Source organism: Bombina bombina, chromosome 5 (genome assembly GCF_027579735.1).
Source record: "Bombina bombina isolate aBomBom1 chromosome 5, aBomBom1.pri, whole genome shotgun sequence".
Classification (NCBI taxonomy): domain Eukaryota; kingdom Metazoa; phylum Chordata; class Amphibia; order Anura; family Bombinatoridae; genus Bombina; species Bombina bombina.
The window spans coordinates 1077144967-1077166921 of NC_069503.1; the positions used below are offsets into that span (position 1 = coordinate 1077144967).

At 38.1% G+C, this 21955-nt stretch overlaps 1 protein-coding gene across 4 annotated transcripts in view; it reads right to left on the reverse strand.

Annotated features, from left to right (window-relative positions):
- The window catches only part of ASAP1 (ArfGAP with SH3 domain, ankyrin repeat and PH domain 1), a 722698-nt gene that overhangs the window by 58946 nt on the left and 641797 nt on the right, over positions 1-21955 (reverse strand). For all 4 annotated transcript variants that reach the window (XM_053715362.1, XM_053715363.1, XM_053715364.1 and 1 more), the window contains 4 exons: positions 20583-20769; positions 20390-20475; positions 16223-16338; positions 1384-1451 (listed from right to left, as the gene is read on the reverse strand). In XM_053715362.1, coding sequence (XP_053571337.1) covers positions 1384-1451; positions 16223-16338; positions 20390-20475; positions 20583-20769 — 457 coding nt within the window. The remainder of the gene's footprint in view (positions 1-1383; positions 1452-16222; positions 16339-20389; positions 20476-20582; positions 20770-21955) is intronic.

The following is a 21955-nucleotide window of genomic DNA, read 5'->3' on the forward strand; positions in this document are numbered from 1 at the left end:
TGTAAGGTGGGAGACTGATCTCTACACTAAAGCTAAAATTAACCCTACAAGCTACTTAATTAACCCCTTCACTGCTGGGCATAATACAAGTGTGGTGCGCAGCAGCATTAAGCGGCCAAAGTCATATATGTCTGCTATTTCTGAACAAAGGGGATCCCAGAGAAGCATTTACAACCATTTGTGCCATAATTGCACAAGCTATTTGTAAATAATTTCAGTGAGAAACCTAAAGTTTGTGAAAAAGTTAACAATTTTTTTTTATTTGATCACATTTGGCGGTGAAATGGTGGCATGAAATATACCAAAATGAGCTTAGATCAATACTTTGGGTTGTCTACTAAAAATAAATATATACATGTGAAGGGTTTTTCAGGGATTCCTGACAGAATCTATTTAGCATGAGTGTTTTTTGGTGGTTGTAGATCTGTAACAGATTTTGGGGGTCAAAGTTAGAAAAAGTGGTTTTTTTTTTTCAAATTTGTCATCATATTTTACAATTATTTTTATTGTAAATTATATGATATGATGAAAATAATGGTATCTTTAGAAAGTCCATTTAATGGCGAGAAAAACGGTATATAATATGTGTGGGTAAAGTAAATGAGTAAGAGAAAAAGTACAGCTAAACACAAACACTTTAAATGTTCCCTGAAGACTTTTCTGTTCAGGGAAGCCTACCACCTAACTCAATAATAAATTAATTTCACTTACCTAACATTTCCCTCATCTAACTTTGTATTAACATCTTTCTCAATCTTGCAGTCTCACCTCCTGTTTCTCAACCTCCTACCCTTCTAGATTGTAAATTGCCACGGGAACAGGGCCCTCAATCCCTCCTGTATGTGTTTGTAAATTTTGTCCTGTCTCTTACAAGTCTTATATTGTTTTATTTAAATGAATTGTATCCATGGACAGCGCTGCGGAATATGTTGGCGCTTCATAAATAAAATATAATAATAAAAACACAGCAGAAATGTAAAAACAGCCCTGGTCCCTAACGGTAAGAAAATTTAAAAAAAGGTCTGGCCACTAACGGGTTAAATTGTTTACTACTGTTCTTGGCACTAAGTACAGCTTACACATTGCTTGTCTTGGCACTAAGTGCAGTTATTATGTATGTTTATATGGATTGATTTTATGTATTATGTATCATTATTGTGTACTACTTTTATTGTGAACTATTAGTAAAATTATTGTATTTAAAATAATAATTCATTATTTTTTCCCCATCCCTCTTTAGCATTAGTTTGCGCAAACCAATACCTATTTTAATCTAACAGTTGCTTTTAAAGGTAGAGGGAACTTTTAATCTGTGTTTGTGTGTTGTGGTTCCATTTTAGCGCCGATCAATTCTATTTTAGATAATTGTATATATTTACTTACCAGTTCCTCGCATTGGGCTGCTTTTAACCTCTTTGCAGTGTCAGTAGCTGTCTCACCAAGCTGGTTTACTGTAATTAAAAAACATGAATTAAAAACCTTCTGCTTGTAAATGACATAATGTCATTCATTTTATACACACGTTAATTAGAAAAAACAAACAAGCAAAGAATGATTAGGAAAAATGCAAATAAATTAACTTAATGTTATTTCAAGAACTTAAAGAGACACTAAACCCATTTTTTTCTTTAATGAATCAGATAGAGCATGTGATTTTAAGCAACTTTCTAATTTACTCCTATTATCAATTTTTCTTTGTTCTTTTGCTATCTTTATTTAAAAAGCAGGAATGTGATGCATAGGAGCCGGACCATTTTTTATTGAGAACCTGGGTTATGCTTGCTTATTGGTTTGCTAAATGTAACCACCAATAAGCAAGCACTATCCAGGGTGCAGAATGTAAAATGGGCTGGCTCCTAAGCTTTAAATTCCTGCTTTTTAAATAAGGATAGCAAAAGAACAAATAACATTTTTTGTAGAAGTAAATTAGAAAGTTGCTTAAAATTGTATGATCTATCTGAATGATTAAAGAAAAAAAAAATTGGGTTTAGTGTCCCTTTAAAGCTAGAGGCATTTTAATATAAAATAGTTTACTTATTTTAGTAAAGAAAATTCTGGTGTTGGTATTCAGGAAAATGTTGTAGGTGCCAATGGCTCTGGCTATAATAACTTCCCTGCAGTTGCATTATTGACTCCCATAAAATCCAGGGCTGCTTGTGCGCATTTTAAAGGGACATTAAAGACTAAATAAATGCTAGATGGAAAGATGCATTTGAAGAGAAGATTAATCTGAGAATAACATGTAGATGTGTTTTTTAAAGTTTACTTAGCTGATAAAATATTGACAAAATAAGTGTAAAGTTTTAGTGTCTCTAAAACAAAGGGAGCTGCCATGTTGTAACTTAGGTTACCTTCTCTGCTGTGGCCAATTAGGGACAGCTCACTCTACTGTGCAGCAAATGGCTGTGTGGAATGTAACAGTGTTCTGCACTTCCATTTCTAACAGGAACTAAAAATCTCACAATTTTAGAATATAATTGCAGGGAAAGGGGACAAAATAAATAATTAAAGTATATTGCAGAGTTTTTTTTATATATACGATATATCATTTTATATTACTATCTCAAAGTTTAATGTCCCTTTAAATACTAAATAAATCACAGCTTGAATGATGTATTCAGAGCAAAGATTAGCCTGAGAATAATTTATACATGTATTGTTTAAAGTTACTGTATTTTAGTTATTTAAAATATTGAAAAACCATAAATTATGCTTACCAGATAATTTGATTTCCTTCTTTATAAGGAGAGTCCACGGCTTCATTCCTTACTGGTGGGAAATACTGAACCTGGCCACCAAGAGAAGGCAAAGACACCCCAGCCAAAGGCTTAAATACTTCTCCCACTTCCCCCATCCCCTAGTCATTCTGCCGAGGGAACAAGGAACAGTAGGAGAAATATCAGGGTATAAAAGGTGCCAGAAGAAAAATATAATTTAGGGGGCTGCCCATCGGAGAACACGGGTGGGGGCCGTGGACTCTCCTTATACAGAAGGAAATTAAATTATCTGGTAAGCATAATTTATGTTTTCCTTCTTAATATAAGGAGAGTCCACGGTTTCATTCCTTACTGTTGGGAAACTTATACCCAAGCTCTAGAGGACACTGAATGATAACGGGAGAGACAAAAATAGAGGCGGACCCTAATCTGAGGGCACCACAGTTTGCAAAACCTTTCTCCTGAAGGCTGCTTCAGCTGAAGCAAAAACATCAAACTTGTAAAATTTAGAAAAAGTATGTAAGGAGGCTCAAGTAGCCGCCTTACAAATCTTATCCATAGAGGCCTAGTTCTTAAAGGCCCAAGAGGAAGCCACTGCTCTAGTAGAATGAGCCGTAAATTCTCTGAGGAGGCTTATGTCCCGCTGTCCCATAAGCTAAGCGGATAACACTCCTTAACCAAAAAGGAAATTTGCAGAGACCTTCTGCCCCTTACGCTTCCCAGAATAGACAACAAACAAGGAAGGAGTTTGTCTAAAATCCTTAGTAGCCTGAAGATAGAACTTCAAGGCTCGAACCACGTCCAAATTATGAAACAAACGTTCCTTCAAAGAAGACGGATTAGGACACAAGGAAGGAACCACAATCTCTTGATTGATGTTGCGGTTTGACACAACCTTAGGGAGACACCCTAACTTAGTACGTAAGACAGCCTTATCAGAATGGAACACCAGATAAGGAGGCTCACATTGCAAGGCGGCAATCACAGATACTCTACGCGCAGAAGCAATAGCCAGTAGAAAAAGAACCTTCCAGGATAACAACTTAATGTCAATTTCATGCATAGGCTCAAACGGAGCCTGCTGCAAAACTTTAAGAACAAGATTCAGACTCCAAGGAGGAGCATTAGATCTGAACACGGGTCTGATCCTAATCGGAGCCTTAACAAAAGGCTGAACATCTGGAAGCTCTGAGAGCCTCTTGTGCAGTAAAACAGACAGGGCCGAAATCTGTCCCATCAGGGAACTGGCAGAAAGACCCTTCTCTAGTCCATCCTGGAGAAACGATAGGATCCTGGCAACCTTAACCTTATGCCAGGGTAATCCACACTCTTCACACCAGAATAAATAGGTTCTCCACACCTTATGATAGATGCGACGAGTAACTAGCTTACGAGCTTGAATGAGAGCATCAATAACTCTCTCAGAAAAACCTCTCTTGGCTATGACTAAGCGTTCAATCTCCACGCAGTCAGTCTCAGAGAATCTAGATTTTGATGAACAAAAGGACCTTGTTCCAGCAGATCTCTGCGAACAGGTAATTTCCATGGAGGAAAAGATGACATCCCCAACAGATCCATGAACCACATCCCTCGTGGCCACGATGGAGCAATCAGTATCACTGATGACCGCTCCTGCTTGAAGGGTGCCACTACACGAGGAAGGAATGGTAACGGCGGGAAAAAATAGATTAGACTGAACCTCCAAGGCACCGCTAATGCATCTATTAGCTCCGCCTGAGGATCCCTGGACCTCGACCCATATCTGGGTAGCTTGGTATTAAGACGAGACGCCATAAGAACTATCTCCGATGTCCCTCACCTGCTGCATATCTCTGCAAACACTTCGGGATGGAGAGACCATTACCCTGGATGAAAAGATTCTCTGCTGAGAAAATCCGCTTCCTAGTTGTCCACACCCGGAATGCGGATCGCTGACAACGAACAGCTGTGGGCCTCTGCCCACTCCAGAATCTGAGATACTTCCCTCATTGCTAAGAAGCAGTGGTGTATTTAGGTTTTGTGCTGCCCTAGGCACCATGAGACCAATTACCTCCATACACTGAGCCAAAGATAGCTTTAAGGAGGTCCAGAGGGCAAGACATGCCAAAGCAAGCTTGCAACGTCTCTGATCTAGTAGAAATATCCTCATAGATATGGAGTCTATTATAGTACCCAGGAATTCTACCCTTGTGCTTGGAATCAGAAAACTCTTTTCTAAGTTTATCTTCCATCCATGAGATCGAAGAAGAGAGAGAAGAGATACAGAATGGTCCTCCGCCAGATGAAAAGATGGTGTTTGTACCAGAATATCGTCCAAGTAGGGAGCTACTGCTATTCCCCGGGTTCTGGCAATGGCGAGAAGAGCCCTTAGAACCTTCGTAAAAATTCTTGGAGCAGTAGCTAGACCAAACAGAAGTGCAATAAACTGGAAGTGCTGGTACCAGAACGCAAACCTTAGGAACTGGAAGTTATTCTTGTGGATTGCAACGTGAAGGTAAGCATCCTTCAGATCTATAGTGGTCATGACCTGCCCTTCCTGAACTAGAGGAAGGATAGAACTTATTGTCTCCATCTTGAACGACGGGACATTTAGAAACTTGTTTAAGCACTTTAGGTCCAGAATCGGGCAGAAAGTTCCCTCCTTCTTTGGGACCACAAACAGGTTTGAATAGTATCCCAAACCTCTTTCTGCAATAGGAACCGGGACAATGACCCCTAGGGAGGACAGATCCTGCACGCACCCAAGAAAGGCTTCCCTCTTTTCTGGCTTTGAAGACAGGCTTAAAAGGAGAAATCTGCCTTTGGGTGGTTGAGATTTGAAACCTATCTTGTATCCCTGAGCTATGACCTCAAGGACCCATGGATCCTGCACGTTCATGAACCAAGTGTCTGAAAACAGCAACAGTCTGCCCCCTACATGATCCAGCACCAGATGGGGGCCGCCCTTTCATGCCGACTTGGTCTCGGCGGGCTTCTTGCTCTACTTGGATTTATTCCAGGATTGAGCCGGCTTCCAAGTACTCTTAGCTTGCTCAGGCTTAGAGGAGGACTGTTGTCGTTGGGATTTCTCAGAACGAAAGGAACAAAAATGATAGCCTTGTCCCTTAGACTTGTTCTTTTTATCCTGCAGTAGGAAGGCACCCTTGCCCCCTGTAACCGTGGAGATAATGGAGTCCAGGCCTGGACCAAATAAAATCTTTCCCTTAAAAGGAATGGAAAGGAGTCTAGACTTAGAAGTAATATCCGCAGACCAGATTTCAGCCAGAGCGCCCGACACGTCTGCACTGAAAAAACAGAAATCTTAGCATTTAGGTGAATGATCTCCATGTTTGCATCACAGATAAAAGAATTAGCAATTCTCAAGGCCTTAATTCTTTCCTGGATAATGTCGAGGGGACCCTCCACCTCAATCAATTCCAATAAGGAGTCGCACCAGTAGGCCGCGGCTCCAGCAACCAAGGCAACAGCCGCTGCCGGTTGAAATAAATATCCTGTATGCTGAAACATTTTCCTAAGAAAAGTTTCCATTTTCTTATCCATAGGCTCTCTGAAAGACAAGCTATCCTCAAGAGGGATAGTAGTACGCTTAGCTAACGTGGAGATAGCACCATCCACCTTAGGGACGGAACCCCACAACTCTAGCTGAGACTCCGGGACCGCGAACAATTTTTTATAGGCAGACGAAGGAGAAAAGGAAGATCCAATTCTATCCCATTCGTTTTTAATAATATTCGCCATTTTTACGGGTATGGGAAAGATTAGCGGCGCTACCCTGTCCTTGTACACAGTAATTTAGGGATCAAAGGTTCATCAGGCAACTTGGCCTCTGGAACCACTAATGTAGACAGAACCTCCTTTAGAAGAAAACATAAGTGTACAATTTTAAATCTAAAGGCTGGCTCCTCCGCAGCCGGAGGCCTAGAGGTAGCAGACTTCGATCCAGAAATTTCATCCTCTGAAGACTCAGAGTGTGACCCATCCTGGGATACCTGAAAGGCAGACAAATCAAGTAAATCACTGGATGTCCCCTGGACCATAGAGCTATGTTTAACCTTTAGCTTGCGCTTAGCAGGGCGAGGTAAAGCACTAAGGGCCTCAGACACCGCTGTCTTTAAATGCACGGTAAAGTCTGATGGTAAAAGGTTCCCTCAGGCATGCTACAGGAAACTGCATGAGACAATGGAGATGATTGATGGGTACGCACCTCACAGGACGGCGAGTCCTCAGAGGTGGATGGCTCAGTTGTACTAAAGGGGTTAACCTTCTTAGACAAAAGAACCTTGTTGATGCATATGGAACACAGTTGAGAGGACGGGCACACCAAGACCTCCTCACAATATAGACAGGTATTACTATTAGGAATAGAGGGAGTACCCTCAAGCATATCAGGATCCTCCATAGATTGCGCTAACAACAGTAGGATACAAATAAATGAACTTTTTATTTTTCTCAAAAACGGTACCTATATACTCCCAATGACTGGGGCACTCACCACCTACTAGACCCAGGCACCCAGAGAAAAAGCGACCTCTCCGACAGCTAGCTCGGTCAGGAAAGAGAAAACTAAAGTGTGACCACACCCGGTCACGTGGTGAGCAATGCATGACTGCCCCTGCTATGTGAAAAAGCGTGCCAATGTTATTAAGCTGTGCAGCGTTCAAAGTGAAAGTAAAACACCTGTATGTTCCGTTACCGCATAACAACAGTCTATGAGCCCAAAAAATAAATCTCACAAAAAAGCAGCATAAATCAAAGAAACACATATGATTAATCCCCAAAGTTCAATAACCTCCCTCAGGAGATATTAACCCATGATTCTATAAAAGGATTCACACTGTGACCCTGTCTTCAGCAATTTCAACATAAGTAAAAATTGAAACGATCTTGCCAGAATCTGTGCTGTGGAACAGAAACACAGCCTCTCAAGTGTGACAGTCTTGTAGCATCGCTCCTGACATGGACTTGAGTTAAGAAAGCAGACCGTGAAACTCTTCAACACTGGTTGCTTAAGGAGCTGTTAGCAGGCAGTCTGGATTGGTTCGCAGAAAGACTCTCCCTGCATCTCCAGACTCTAACTTTCGTCAATGCTCTCACTGAGAGGCTGACAAGACTACTTAAAACTCTAGTTCCATAATAAAAGGCATATATCCCTCCTGAGGAACAACTCCGAAATCTTCTGACACTTCTCTGCCATCCTCCTGTGACGAAAGGCAAAGAATGACTGGGGGATGGGGGAAGTGGGAGAGGTATTTACGCCTTTGGCTGTGGTGTCTTTGCCTCCTCCTGTTGGCCAGGTTTAGTATTTTCCAACAGTAAGGAATAAAGCCGTGGACTCTCCTTGTATTAAGAAGGAAAATGCCTGCAATATATATATTTTACTCAGCTATCATCCAATTTGAATTGCCCCTGAGGCCTACTTTGGTGCATAGAGATTTTAACTGGTAGATTTACACCAATCAAGTGTACCTGTGTGCTTTGTGATTGGCTGTCAAACTGTGTTAAAAAAAGCCAATATGTGAGTAAACAAAATAGCGATATAAAAACCCAGTTTGTCATTAGGCATCACAGACAGCACCTACAGGCAACTCTAATCAATGGTGTGCCTCTCTCTATGTAAGTCATGCACCTCTCACAATCCGCTATTTATTTTATTACTAAATGACTAAACGATTGCCTAGCAGTTCAAACCAGAGGCTGCATTGGGGAATATATGACCTTTTTTAGGGGACATCAAACATTTTGAGATATTTATATAAAATGTGCAGTGATGTTGGTAACAAGAGAGCGAGCTGAGATATTTATATATAATGTGCAGTGATATTGGTACCAAGAGAGCGAGATATTTATATATACTGTGCAGTGATATTGGTAACAAGAGAGCGAGATATTTATATAAAATGTGCAGTGATATTGGTAACAAGAGAGCGAGCTGAGATATTTATATATAATGTGCAGTGATATTGGTAACAAGAGAGCGAGATATTTATATAAAATGTGCAGTGATATTGGTAACAAGAGAGCGAGATATTTATATAAAATGTGCAGTGATATTGGTAACAAGAGAGCGAGCTGAGATATTTATATATACTGTGCAGTGATATTGGTAACAAGAGAGCGAGCTGAGATATTTATATATAATGTGCAGTGATATTGGTAACAAGAGAGCGAGATATTTATATAAAATGTGCAGTGATATTGGTAACAAGAGAGCGAGCTGAGATATTTATATATACTGTGCAGTGATATTGGTAACAAGAGAGCGAGCTGAGATATTTATATATAATGTGCAGTGATATTGGTAACAAGAGAGCGAGATATTTATATAAAATGTGCAGTGATATTGGTAACAAGAGAGTGAGCTGAGATATTTTTATATAATGTGCAGTGATATTGGTACCAAGAGAGCGAGATATTTATATATAATGTGCAGTGATATTGGTACCAAGAGAGCGAGATATTTATATATAATGTGCAGTGATATTGGTACCAAGAGAGCGAGATATTTATATAAAATGTGCAGTGATATTGGTAACAAGAGAGCGAGATATTTATATAAAATGTGCAGTGATATTGGTAACAAGAGAGCGAGATATTTATATAAAATGTGCAGTGATATTGGTAACAAGAGAGCGAGATATTTATATAAAATGTGCAGTGATATTGGTACCAAGAGAGCGAGATATTTATATATAATGTGCAGTGATATTGGTAAAAAGAGAGCAAGATATTTATATAAAATGTGCAGTGATATTGGTACCAAGAGAGCGAGATATTTATATATAATGTGCAGTGATATTGGTAACAAGAGAGCGAGATATTTATATAAAATGTGCAGTGATATTGGTACCAAGAGAGCGAGATATTTATATAAAATGTGCAGTGATGTTGGTAACAAGAGAGCGAGCAGAGATTTCTTTCATGTAATTAGCAAGAGTCCATGAGCTAGTGACGTATGGGATATACATTCCTACCAGGAGGGGCAAAGTTTCCCAAACCTCAAAATGCCTATAAATACACCCCTCACCACACCCACAAATCAGTTTTACAAACTTTGCCTCCTATGGAGGTGGTGAAGTAAGTTTGTGCTAGATTCTACGTTGATATGCGCTCCGCAGCAGGTTGGAGCCCGGTTTTCCTCTCAGCGTGCAGTGAATGTCAGAGGTATGTGAGGAGAGTATTGCCTATTTGAATGCAGTGATCTCCTTCTACGGGGTCTATTTCTTAGATTCTCTGTTATCGGTCGTAGAGATTCATCTCTTACCTCCCTTTTCAGATCGACGATATACTCTTATATATATACCATTACCTCTGCTGATTTTCGTTTCAGTACTGGTTTGGCTTTCTACAAACATGTAGATGAGTGTCCTGGGGTAAGTAAGTCTTATTTTCTGTGACACTCTAAGCTATGGTTGGGCACTTTTTTTAATAAAGTTCTAAATATATGTATTCAAACATTTATTTGCCTTGACTCAGGATGTTCAACATTCCTTATTTTCAGACAGTCAGTTTCATATTTGGGATAATGCACTTGAATCAATTATTTTTCTTACCTTAAAAATTTGACTTTTTTCCCTGTGGGCTGTTAGGCTCGCGGGGGCTGAAAATGCTTAATTTTATTGCATCATTCTTGGCGCGGACTTTTTTGGCGCAAAAAATCTTTTCTGTTTCCGGCGTCATACGTGTCGCTGGAAGTTGCGTCATTTTTGACGTTCTTTTGCGCCAAAAATGTCGGCGTTCCGGACGTGGCGTCATTTTTGGCTCCAAAAGCATTTAGGCGCCAAATAATGTGGGCGTCTTATTTGGCGCTAAAAAAATATGGGCGTCGCTTTTGTCTCCACATTATTTAAGTCTCATTTTTCTTTGCTTCTGGTTGCTAGAAGCTTGTTCCTTGGCATTTTTCCCATTCCTGAAACTGTCATTTAAGGAATTTGATCAATTTTGCTTTATATGTTGTTTTTTCTCTTACATATTGCAAGATGTCTCACGTTGCATCTGAGTCAGAAGATACTTCAGGAAAATCGCTGTCTGGTGCTGGAACTACCAAAGCTAAGTGTATCTGCTGTAAACTTTTGGTAGCTGTTCCTCCAGCTGTTGTTTGTATTAATTGTCATGACAAACTTGTTAATGCAGATAATATTTCCTTTAGTAATGTACCATTACCTGTTGCAGTTCCATCAACATCTAATGTTCAGAATGTTCCTGATAACATAAGAGATTTTGTTTCTGAATCCATCAAGAAGGCTATGTCTGTTATTCCTCCTTCTTGTAAACATAACAAATCTTTTAAAACTTCTCTTTATACAGATGAATTTTTAAATGAACATCATCATTCTGATTCTAATGACTCTTCTGGTTCAGAGGATTCTGTCTCAGAGGTTGATGCTGATAAATCTTCATATTTATTTAAAATGGAATTTATTCGTTCTTTACTTAAAGAAGTACTAATTGCTTTAGAAATTGAGGATTCTGGTCCTCTTGATACTAAATCTAAACGTTTAGATAAGGTCTTTAAATCTCCTGTGGTTATTCCAGAAGTTTTTCCTGTTCCTGGTGCTATTTCTGAAGTAATTTCCAGAGAATGGAATAATTTGGGTAATTCATTTACTCCTTCTAAACGTTTTAAGCAATTATATCCTGTGCCGTCTGACAGATTAGAATTTTGGGACAAAATCCCTAAAGTTGATGGGGCTATTTCTACCCTTGCTAAACGTACTACTATTCCTACGTCAGATGGTACTTCCTTTAAGGATCCTTTAGATAGGAAAATTGAATCCTTTCTAAGAAAAGCTTATCTGTGTTCAGGTAATCTTCTTAGACCTGCTATATCATTGGCTGATGTTGCTGCAGCTTCAACTTTTTGGTTGGAAACTTTAGCGCAACAAGTAACAGATCATGATTCTCATAATATTATTATTCTTCTTCAACATGCTAATAATTTTATCTGTGATGCCATTTTTGATATTATCAGAGTTGATGTCAGGTTTATGTCTCTAGCTATTTTAGCTAGAAGAGCTTTATGGCTTAAAACTTGGAATGCTGATATGTCTTCTAAATCAACTCTACTTTCCATTTCTTTCCAGGGTAACAAATTATTTGGTTCTCAGTTGGATTCTATTATCTCAACTGTTACTGGTGGGAAAGGAACTTTTTTACCACAGGATAAAAAATCTAAGGGTAAAAACAGGGCTAATAATCGTTTTCGTTCCTTTCGTTTCAACAAAGAACAAAAGCCTGATCCTTCATCCTCAGGAGCAGTTTCAGTTTGGAAACCATCTCCAGTCTGGAATAAATCCAAGCCTTCTAGAAAAGCAAAGCCAGCTTCTAAGTCCACATGAAGGTGCGGCCCTCATTCCAGCTCAGCTGGTAGGGGGCAGGTTACGTTTTTTCAAAGAAATTTGGATCAATTCTGTTCACAATCTTTGGATTCAGAACATTGTTTCAGAAGGGTACAGAATTGGTTTCAAGATAAGACCTCCTGCAAAGAGATTTTTTTCTTTCCCGTGTCCCAGTAAATCCAGTGAAAGCTCAAGCATTTCTGAAATGTGTTTCAGATCTAGAGTTGGCTGGAGTAATTATGCCAGTTCCAGTTCTGGAACAGGGGCTGGGGTTTTATTCGAATCTCTTCATTGTACCAAAGAAGTAGAATTCCTTCAGACCAGTTCTGGATCTAAAAATATTGAATCGTTATGTAAGGATACCAACGTTCAAAATGGTAACTGTAAGGACTATCTTGCCTTTTGTTCAACAAGGGCATTATATGTCCACAATAGATTTACAGGATGCATATCTGCATATTCCGATTCATCAAGATCATTATCAGTTCCTGAGATTCTCTTTTCTGGACAAGCATTACCAGTTTGTGGCTCTGCCGTTTGGCCTAGCTACAGCTCCAAGAATTTTTACAAAGGTTCTCGGTGCCCTTCTGTCTGTAATCAGAGAACAGGGTATTGTGGTATTTCCTTATTTGGACGATATCTTGGTACTTGCTCAGTCTTTACATTTAGCAGAATCTCATACGAATCGACTTGTGTTGTTTCTTCAAGATCATGGTTGGAGGATCAATTCACTAAAAAGTTCATTGACTCCTCAGACAAGGGTAACCTTTCTGGGTTTCCAGATAGATTCAGTGTCCATGACTCTGTCTTTGACAGACAAGAGACGTCTAAAATTGATTTCAGCTTGTCGAAACCTTCAGTCACAATCATTCCCTTCGGTAGCCTTATGCATGGAAATTCTAGGTCTTATGACTGCTGCATCGGACGCGATCCCCTTTGCTCGTTTTCACATGCGACCTCTTCAGCTCTGTATGCTGAATCAATGGTGCAGGGATTACACAAAGATATCTCAATTAATATCTTTAAAACCGATTGTACGACACTCTCTAACGTGGTGGACAGATCACCATCGTTTAATTCAGGGGGCTTCTTTTGTTCTTCCGACCTGGACTGTAATTTCAACAGATGCAAGTCTTACAGGTTGGGGAGCTGTGTGGGGATCTCTGACGGCACAAGGAGTTTGGGAATCTCAGGAGGTGAGATTACCGATCAATATTTTGGAACTCTGTGCAATTTTCAGAGCTCTTCAGTCTTGGCCTCTTCTGAAGAGAGAATCGTTCATTTGTTTTCAGACAGACAATGTCACAACTGTGGCATACATCAATCATCAAGGAGGGACTCACAGTCCTCTGGCTATGAAAGAAGTATCTTGAATTCTGGTTTGGGCCGAATCCAGCTCCTGTCTAATCTCTGCGGTTCATATCCCAGGTATAGACAATTGGGAAGCGGATTATCTCAGTCGCCAAACGTTGCATCCGGGCGAATGGTCTCTTCACCCAGAGGTATTTCTTCAGATTGTTCAAATGTGGGAGCTTCCAGAAATAGATCTGATGGCGTCTCATCTAAACAAGAAACTTCACAGGTATCTGTCCAGATCCCGGGATCCTCAGGCGGAAGCAGTGGATGCATTATCACTTCCTTGGAAGTATCATCCTGCCTATATCTTTCCGCCTCTAGTTCTTCTTCCAAGAGTAATCTCCAAGATTCTGAAGGAATGCTCGTTTGTTCTGCTGGTAGCTCCGGCATGGCCTCACAGGTTTTGGTATGCGGATCTTGTCCGGATGGCCTCTTGCCATCCGTGGACTCTTCCGCTAAGACCAGACCTTCTGTCGCAAGGTCCTTTTTTCCATCAGGATCTCAAATCCTTAAATTTAAAGGTATGGAGATTGAACTCTTGATTCTTGGTCAAAGAGGTTTCTCTGACTCTGTGATTAATACTATGTTACAGGCTCGTAAATCTGTATCTAGAGAGATATATTATAGAGTCTGGAAGACTTATATTTCTTGGTGTCTTTCTCATCATTTTTCTTGGCATTCTTTTAGAATTCCGAGAATTTTACAGTTTCTTCAGGATGGTTTAGATAAAGGGTTATCCGCAAGTTCTTTGAAAGGACAAATCTCTGCTCTTTCTGTTCTTTTTCACAGAAAGATTGCTAATCTTCCTGATATTCATTGTTTTGTACAAGCTTTGGTTCGTATAAAACCTGTCATTAAGTCAATTTCTCCTCCTTGGAGTTTGAATTTGGTTCTGGGGGCTCTTCAAGCTCCTCCTTTTGAACCCATGCATTCATTGGACATTAAATTACTTTCTTGGAAAGTTTTGTTCCTTTTGGCGATCTCTTCTGCCAGAAGAGTCTCTGAATTATCTGCTCTTTCTTGTGAGTCTCCTTTTCTGATTTTTCATCAGGATAAGGCGGTGTTGCGAACTTCTTTTGAATTTTTACCTAAGGTTGTGAATTCCAACAACATTAGTAGAGAAATTGTGGTTCCATCATTATGTCCTAATCCTAAGAATTCTAAGGAGAAATCGTTGCATTCTTTGGATGTTGTTAGAGCTTTGAAATATTATGTTGAAGCTACTAAGTCTTTCCGAAAGACTTCTAGTCTATTTGTTATCTTTTCCGGTTCTAGAAAAGGCCAGAAAGCTTCTGCCGTTTCTTTGGCATCTTGGTTGAAATCTTTAATTCATCATGCCTATGTCGAGTCGGGTAAAACTCCGCCTCAAAGGATTACAGCTCATTCTACTAGGTCAGTTTCTACTTCCTGGGCGTTTAAGAATGAAGCTTCGGTTGATCAGATTTGCAAAGCAGCAACTTGGTCCTCTTTGCATACTTTTACTAAATTCTACCATTTTGATGTATTTTCTTCTTCTGAAGCAGTTTTTGGTAGAAAAGTACTTCAGGCAGCGGTTTCAGTTTGAATCTTCTGTTTATGTTTTTCATTAAACTTTATTTTGGGTGTGGATTATTTTCAGCAGGAATTGGCTGTCTTTATTTTATCCCTCCCTCTCTAGTGACTCTTGCGTGGAAAGATCCACATCTTGGGTAGTCATTATCCCATACGTCACTAGCTCATGGACTCTTGCTAATTACATGAAAGAAAACATAATTTATGTAAGAACTTACCTGTTAAATTCATTTCTTTCATATTAGCAAGAGTCCATGAGGCCCGCCCTTTTTTGTGGTGGTTATGATTTTTTTTTTTGTATAAAGCACAATTATTCCAATTCCTTATTTTATATGCTTTCGCACTTTTTTCTTATCACCCCACTTCTTGGCTATTCGTTAAACTGATTTGTGGGTGTGGTGAGGGGTGTATTTATAGGCATTTTGAGGTTTGGGAAACTTTGCCCCTCCTGGTAGTAATGTATATCCCATACGTCACTAGCTCATGGACTCTTGCTAATATGAAAGAAATGAATTTATCAGGTAAGTTCTTACATAAATTATGTTATTTATATAAAATATGCAGTGATGTTGGTAACAAGAGAGCGAGCTGAGATATTTATATATACTGTGCAGTGATGTTGGTAACAAGAGAGCGAGATATTTATATAAAATGTGCAGTGATATTGGTAACAAGAGAGCGAGCTGAGATATTTATATATACTGTGCAGTGATATTGGTAACAAGAGAGCGAGATATTTATATATAATGTGCAGTGATATTGGTAACAAGAGAGCGAGCTGAGATATTTATATATAATGTGCAGTGATATTGGTACCAAGAGAGCGAAATATTTATATAAAATGTGCAGTGATATTGGTACCAAGAGAGCGAAATATTTATATAAAATGTGCAGTGATATTGGTACCAAGAGAGCGAGATATTTATATAAAATGTGCAGTGATATTGGTAACAAGAGAGCGAGCTGAGATATTTATATATAATGTGCAGTGATATTGGTACCAAGAGAGCGAGATATTTATATAAAATGTGCAGTGATATTGGTAACAAGAGAGCGAGCTGAGATATTTATATATACTGTGCAGTGATATTGGTAACAAGAGAGCGAGATATTTATATATAATGTGCAGTGATATTGGTAACAAGAGAGCGAGCTGAGATATTTATATATAATGTGCAGTGATATTGGTAACAAGAGAGCGAGATATTTATATAAAATGTGCAGTGATATTGGTAACAAGAGAGCGAGCAGGGAGACACTTACCTATATCAATAGTTGGTTTGCCCTTTAGCAGCAGCTTTAAGCATTCTGGTTTGTTATATATACAGCAGTAGTGTAGAGCAGTGTTGCCCTTTCCTGTCTGCCTATCCAGGTTTCCACTGAAAAATAAAAGCAATCTACTGAGCAGATATAACGAGAGCTTCAAATAATATTTTTCATTTATTTTCCCAATCTTGCTGTAATTAAAATTTCCATTATTTTATTTTATTTTTAACATTCAACTGACAATTTTTTTTGTTAAAAATGTATAAAGTACAGCTACTCTGTATGCTTAATGAGATAAAGCTTTATGGCAATGCCAGCACACAACACACTGTTTAAATAAGCCTACAAATAAGTCAGATGTTCATTAATAGCATACATTTAGTTGTCATGGAGTAATCGGTAACTTTTATTTTGCCTCACATTTGTTTCCATAAAGGGTATATAAAGCTCTACCAAATCAATAAATCTTTTTTAATTTTTTTAAATTGGTCCCAACATTGACCTTTTTTTTTTAAAAAAAAGTTTCAGCATTTTTTTTCACACTTAGCCCTCCATTACATATGCAGCGTCACACGCAAAAGCCGGCGACGCCAGATTTTACGCGATTTTGGTATTACATATACGGCGTAGCATACAAGTTACGCACGTATATTTCACCCGTCGCTTGCAATTTTTACTCCCATAAGCTAACATGGGACCGCGTCGTAAATCGGTCTCCAATATCCAGCGCAAGGCCTTACGTGGCGAAAATGGAGAAATCTTACTCCATTTTTACCTCGCCATAAAAGGCAGCCGTAGCAGGCCTTGCGCTGAGTATGGGAGCACCGTAACTCCCGAAAATGCCTTGAAAAATAAACTAACACCTAACGCATGCGCAATGTCTATCTACCTGTCAACCGCAATCCCCCACCGCAATAACTAATAAAGTCTATTAACCCCTAAACCGCCATCAAACCCACACCGCAAGTAATAACTAAATTAAAAACCCCTAAACCGCCATAGCCCACAACGCAATAAACCTATTCAAGTATTAACCCCTAAACCACCATAGCCGGATCTGATGAAGACTTCTGCCCCTCTGGAGGACCACTTGTGCCCGGCTGGGTGAAGACGGCTCAAGGTAGGGAGATCTTCAAGGGGGTAGTGTTAGGTTTTTTTAACGGGGGATTGGGTGGGTTTTAGAGTAGGGTTGGGTGTGTGGGTGGTGGGTTTTAATGTTGGGTGGGGTTGTATATCTTTTTTTTACAGGTAAAAGAGCTGATTACTTTGGGGCAATGCCCCACAAAAAGCCCTTTTAAGGGCTTTTTGTAATTTAGTATAGGGTAGGGAATTTTATTATTTTGGGGGGCTTTTTTATTTTATTAGGGGGCTTAGATTAGGTGTAATTAGTTTAAAATTCTTTTAATTTTTTTTATTTTCTGTAATTTAGTTTTTTTTTTATATACTTTAGTTTATTTTATTTAATTGTATTTAATTTTAGGTAATTGTACTTAATTTAATTTATTTAATGATAGTGTAGTGTTAGGTGTTAGTGTAACTTAGGTTAGGATTTATTTTACAGGTAAATTTGTATTTATTTTAACTAGGAAGTTATTAAATAGTTAATAACTATTTAAAACTATTGTACCTAGTTAAAATAAATACAAAGTTGCCTGTAAAATAAAAATAAATCCTAAAATAGCTATAATGTAATTATTAATTATATTGTAGCTATCTTAGGGTTTATTTTACAGGTATTTAGTTTTAAATAGGAATAATTTAGTTAATAATAGTAAATTTAGTTAGATTTATTTAAATAATATTTAAGTTAGGGGGGTGTTAGGGTTAGACTTAGGTTTAGGGGTTAATAACTTTATTATAGTGGCGGCGACGTTGGCGGCAGCAGATTAGGGGTTAATACATTTAGTAGGCTATGTGGGCTATGGCGGTTTAGGGGTTAATACTTGAATAGGTTTATTGTGTTGTGGGCTATGGCAGTTTAGGGGTTAACAATTTAGTTATTACTTGCAGTGTGGGTTTGATGGCGGATATAGGGATTAATAGTTTAAATAAGCATATTGCGTTGTGGGGGGTTGTCGGTCTAGGGGTTAATACATTTAATATTAGTAATGAGAGGGGGGGATATAGGGGTTTTACGTGTCAGGCTTATTTTTGCGAGAAGTGTTAGACTTTTACGGGAGATTTGTTATTTTCTTAACTTTTCTTAGGCGCCAGCAGTTTCGAAAGTGCCGTAAGTCACTGTCGACTCCAGAAATTTGTATTTACGCTCATTTCTGGACATCGCTAGTTTATCTGACTTACGGCACTTAGGAAATGCCCGCGCCGTATATGTAATACCCTGATGTGCGAGGTGAAATTACGGGTGGCGCAGGTTCCCACGCTTGCGCCAAAACCTGCGCCGTATATGTGTATATGTGTACAAGTACTCAGGCAAATACTTGGTATCGGTATCGGTGCAACCCTATTAATCTAAGAATTTGGGGTTTTGCTGAGGAAGGGTTATTGAAACAGAATTTTGTGGCACTATATAAATATATATTATTATAATAATAATAATAGAAAGCACTACTCAAGTTTCAAAATAATCAGAAATGGTGAGGAAACCTACATTTGTAGATTTAACATTAAATAATAACCTCATGGGGAAGATAGATAATAAACTTCATGTTTTAGTTCATTTGTCAAGTGTAAACTGAGAGGCTCCGCCCTCCCCATTTATTGTGGATTAACAGCCACTGATTGGCTGCATCTTATGAAGAATGTCTTAGCTAAGGCTGTAGCTGGTTATTGGTGGATTCACCATATTTCTTGATACGTTTGCTCTGTCTGCACATTTTTATCATGAAGAATCAAAGCACCTAACACATTATTATTAGATCACAAATACACTGATTCTTACATTTAAAGGGAGAGTAAACACCTTGAGATTTGTATATAAAATGTTTAGTTATGAACTACTACTTTGTGATATATTTTGATTATTTATTTTATTGCCTTTTCATATAATTTAGATCTGAAAATTTAGCAATTTTTAACTCTCAGAACTTGAAATGCACCTGCTGACTTATCAAGGCCAACCCTGCTACATAGCTGTCCCTAATTGACTTTCACTGATAAAAATGCATTTAATACTAACTTTATGACACTGACTAGCCTTATTGTATGTGAACTAAAGCTCAGATTGGTTCTGCCAAATAGGGCAAATGGTGAATAGAGTTTGGCTTTTAAAAAACAATTGCAGTAAAAAGTATGTTAATTTGTTTTAAAACGTTAAGATTTGGCTGATATGTTATTCCATAGCAACACAACAGAAATATCTTGTAATTACAGATTGTTAACTGCCCTTTAAAAAGTACTGCAAATCTGGAAAAAAACAAACAAAAACAAACACTGTTCTAGCAACGTTAACTAACAGCTTACTTTAATAACAGTGACTAATTTGTGTGCATGACACTAGCTTAGCTACTCATTTTTCAGCTGTAATATCGTTGCGATTCATTGATCAACTGTAATATGATCAATTATGTTTGGTTATAGCTAGAAATCTTAAAAGGATAGAAAGGTGAAACATGAAATGTGCATGAATGCATTTCAATGTGAAACAGAAGAATTTTTGTAATATACGTCCATTAGCAAAAATGCTTCTAGTGGAAGTAATTACTGTTTTTCTGAGGCATACACACATATGCTGTGAGGGCCGTACACCAGTATGCAAACACCATGCCTCCTCAGAGTCAGTGGTGGATTGTATAACACAAATTCCCTCTTCACAGAAGCAATATACATCATTTTTAGCTCTCTGAGCTTGAATACTGGTGCACAGACCCTCACAGGATATGTGCGTATGCCGCAGAAAAACAGTAATACATTTTACTAAAAGCATTTTTGCTAACGGAAGTATATTACAAAAATGCTTCCATTTTAAATTGAAATGTATTTTTGCACATTTTAGTTTTGACCTTTCTATCCCTGCATCTTTTACATCCAATTCTCTATGATGTTCACTGCCCTTATCAATATCGTCATGTACGATAATATTATACTGGTTATGCAAATGATTTCAAACAACAGATCCACCTGGATCCATTTTAAAGCAACACAATGGTAAATTGTAGCATAAGTAATAAAAACAAAGCTTAACAGTGTGAAATTAACGTTCCTTACCAGTTTTGTACCAAGAAGTCAACCAAAGGAAGAGAGGTGTGGTCAGCAGTGCGGACTGCAAAGTGAAGAGCTGTTTCACCTGGCTCCTATAACACAGAACATATCTTATGATTTAGACCTGAATTATGTTTATTCTGGGCATCACTGTATTCATGTATGGCCCTTCCTCTAATAACAAATAAAGCAATTTTACCTGTCCAGATTCCAGCAGTGGTTCGGTAATCTCTGCTCCTTCTGCATAGACTTGTATTAGTGCAAGTAAGTCCCTGGATTTAACAGCCTCAAGTAACTCGCTCATTTTCTCAGCCACAGAAGCACACATCTTTCTGGAAAACTTGTGTTCCACATATTTCGCAGTGATAAATTCTTTACGTGCAGTCCTTAATGGGGAGAAAACATTTGTAATGGTTGTTGTGTATTTAAACAGACATTTTAGTAAGATATATAACCCCAGTCACAGCAAAGGATGATAGATGCGTCACTAATGTATTACATTTAAGTTATTAAAGATTTTCAGGTTTGCATTTGCAAAGGTTTATTTTGTCATACTCTTTTACAGAGCTAAGCTGTGTATAACCTTAAGTTATTTATCTAGCGAAACAAGCTCTGTATCTAGCTGTGAATTTCACTACCAACTAGTAGTATGGAATACGCACACGCAATGTGTTAGATTTCTGCGAGTTGTAAATACAAACTGTCAGGATATCTGTGAGTGTTATGAAATACTATATATATATATATATATATATATATATATATATATATATATATATTTGTCTACACCAAATGATCCATTTATTTGTGAGGCTGTTTGTGACACAGACCCCCTTTCTCATGTTAAGGACGCATTGCAGGCCTTTGTCCCAATTCATCAAATGAATTGTTTTCCTAGTTATATTAGAAAGATTTAGACCTGTGTATAGATAAAACCAATGGGCCACTTCAAAGTAAATATTAGCATTATGAAGCCCTCAGATGTGTATGCCCATATATGGGTTTCCTGCCCAAGATGGGTAATAAACTGACTAACAACTGTGGATAGGTAGCCGAAAGGTCTACAATTTGAGATACCTTTCCAGGATGACCAAAAATTTAGATGTCTATTATCTCAGTGTTAAATTGCCCCACGCTGAGCTGAATCCACATAGGTGTCTGGGCTCATGTTACAGCTAACATATGAGAAGCTGAAAGCATAAGAATCAAGATTTCAACATGTCTTAACCTATGTATTTTTTAAAGCATAGAAGTCTTAAGGATTCGAAGTTTGAACAAATCATATATATAGTTTTCAAACATTAATGGATATGAGATTGTCTATTTGTATAACATTAAATATGAATATTTGCTGAATTTAATAAATAGCTATAGTCAATTTAAAATATCCAATTTATTTCAAATTTAATAACATTCTTTATATTTTTCAGGCATCTAAAAAGTACATATATAATTGATGTTTTAAATAATATCATATGTTTTATACACTCAGCAAGAGATATACAGATATGAAATCTTAATCTTTATATGGGGTAGTAATCCTATAGAGATACAATTATATGAAACTACATC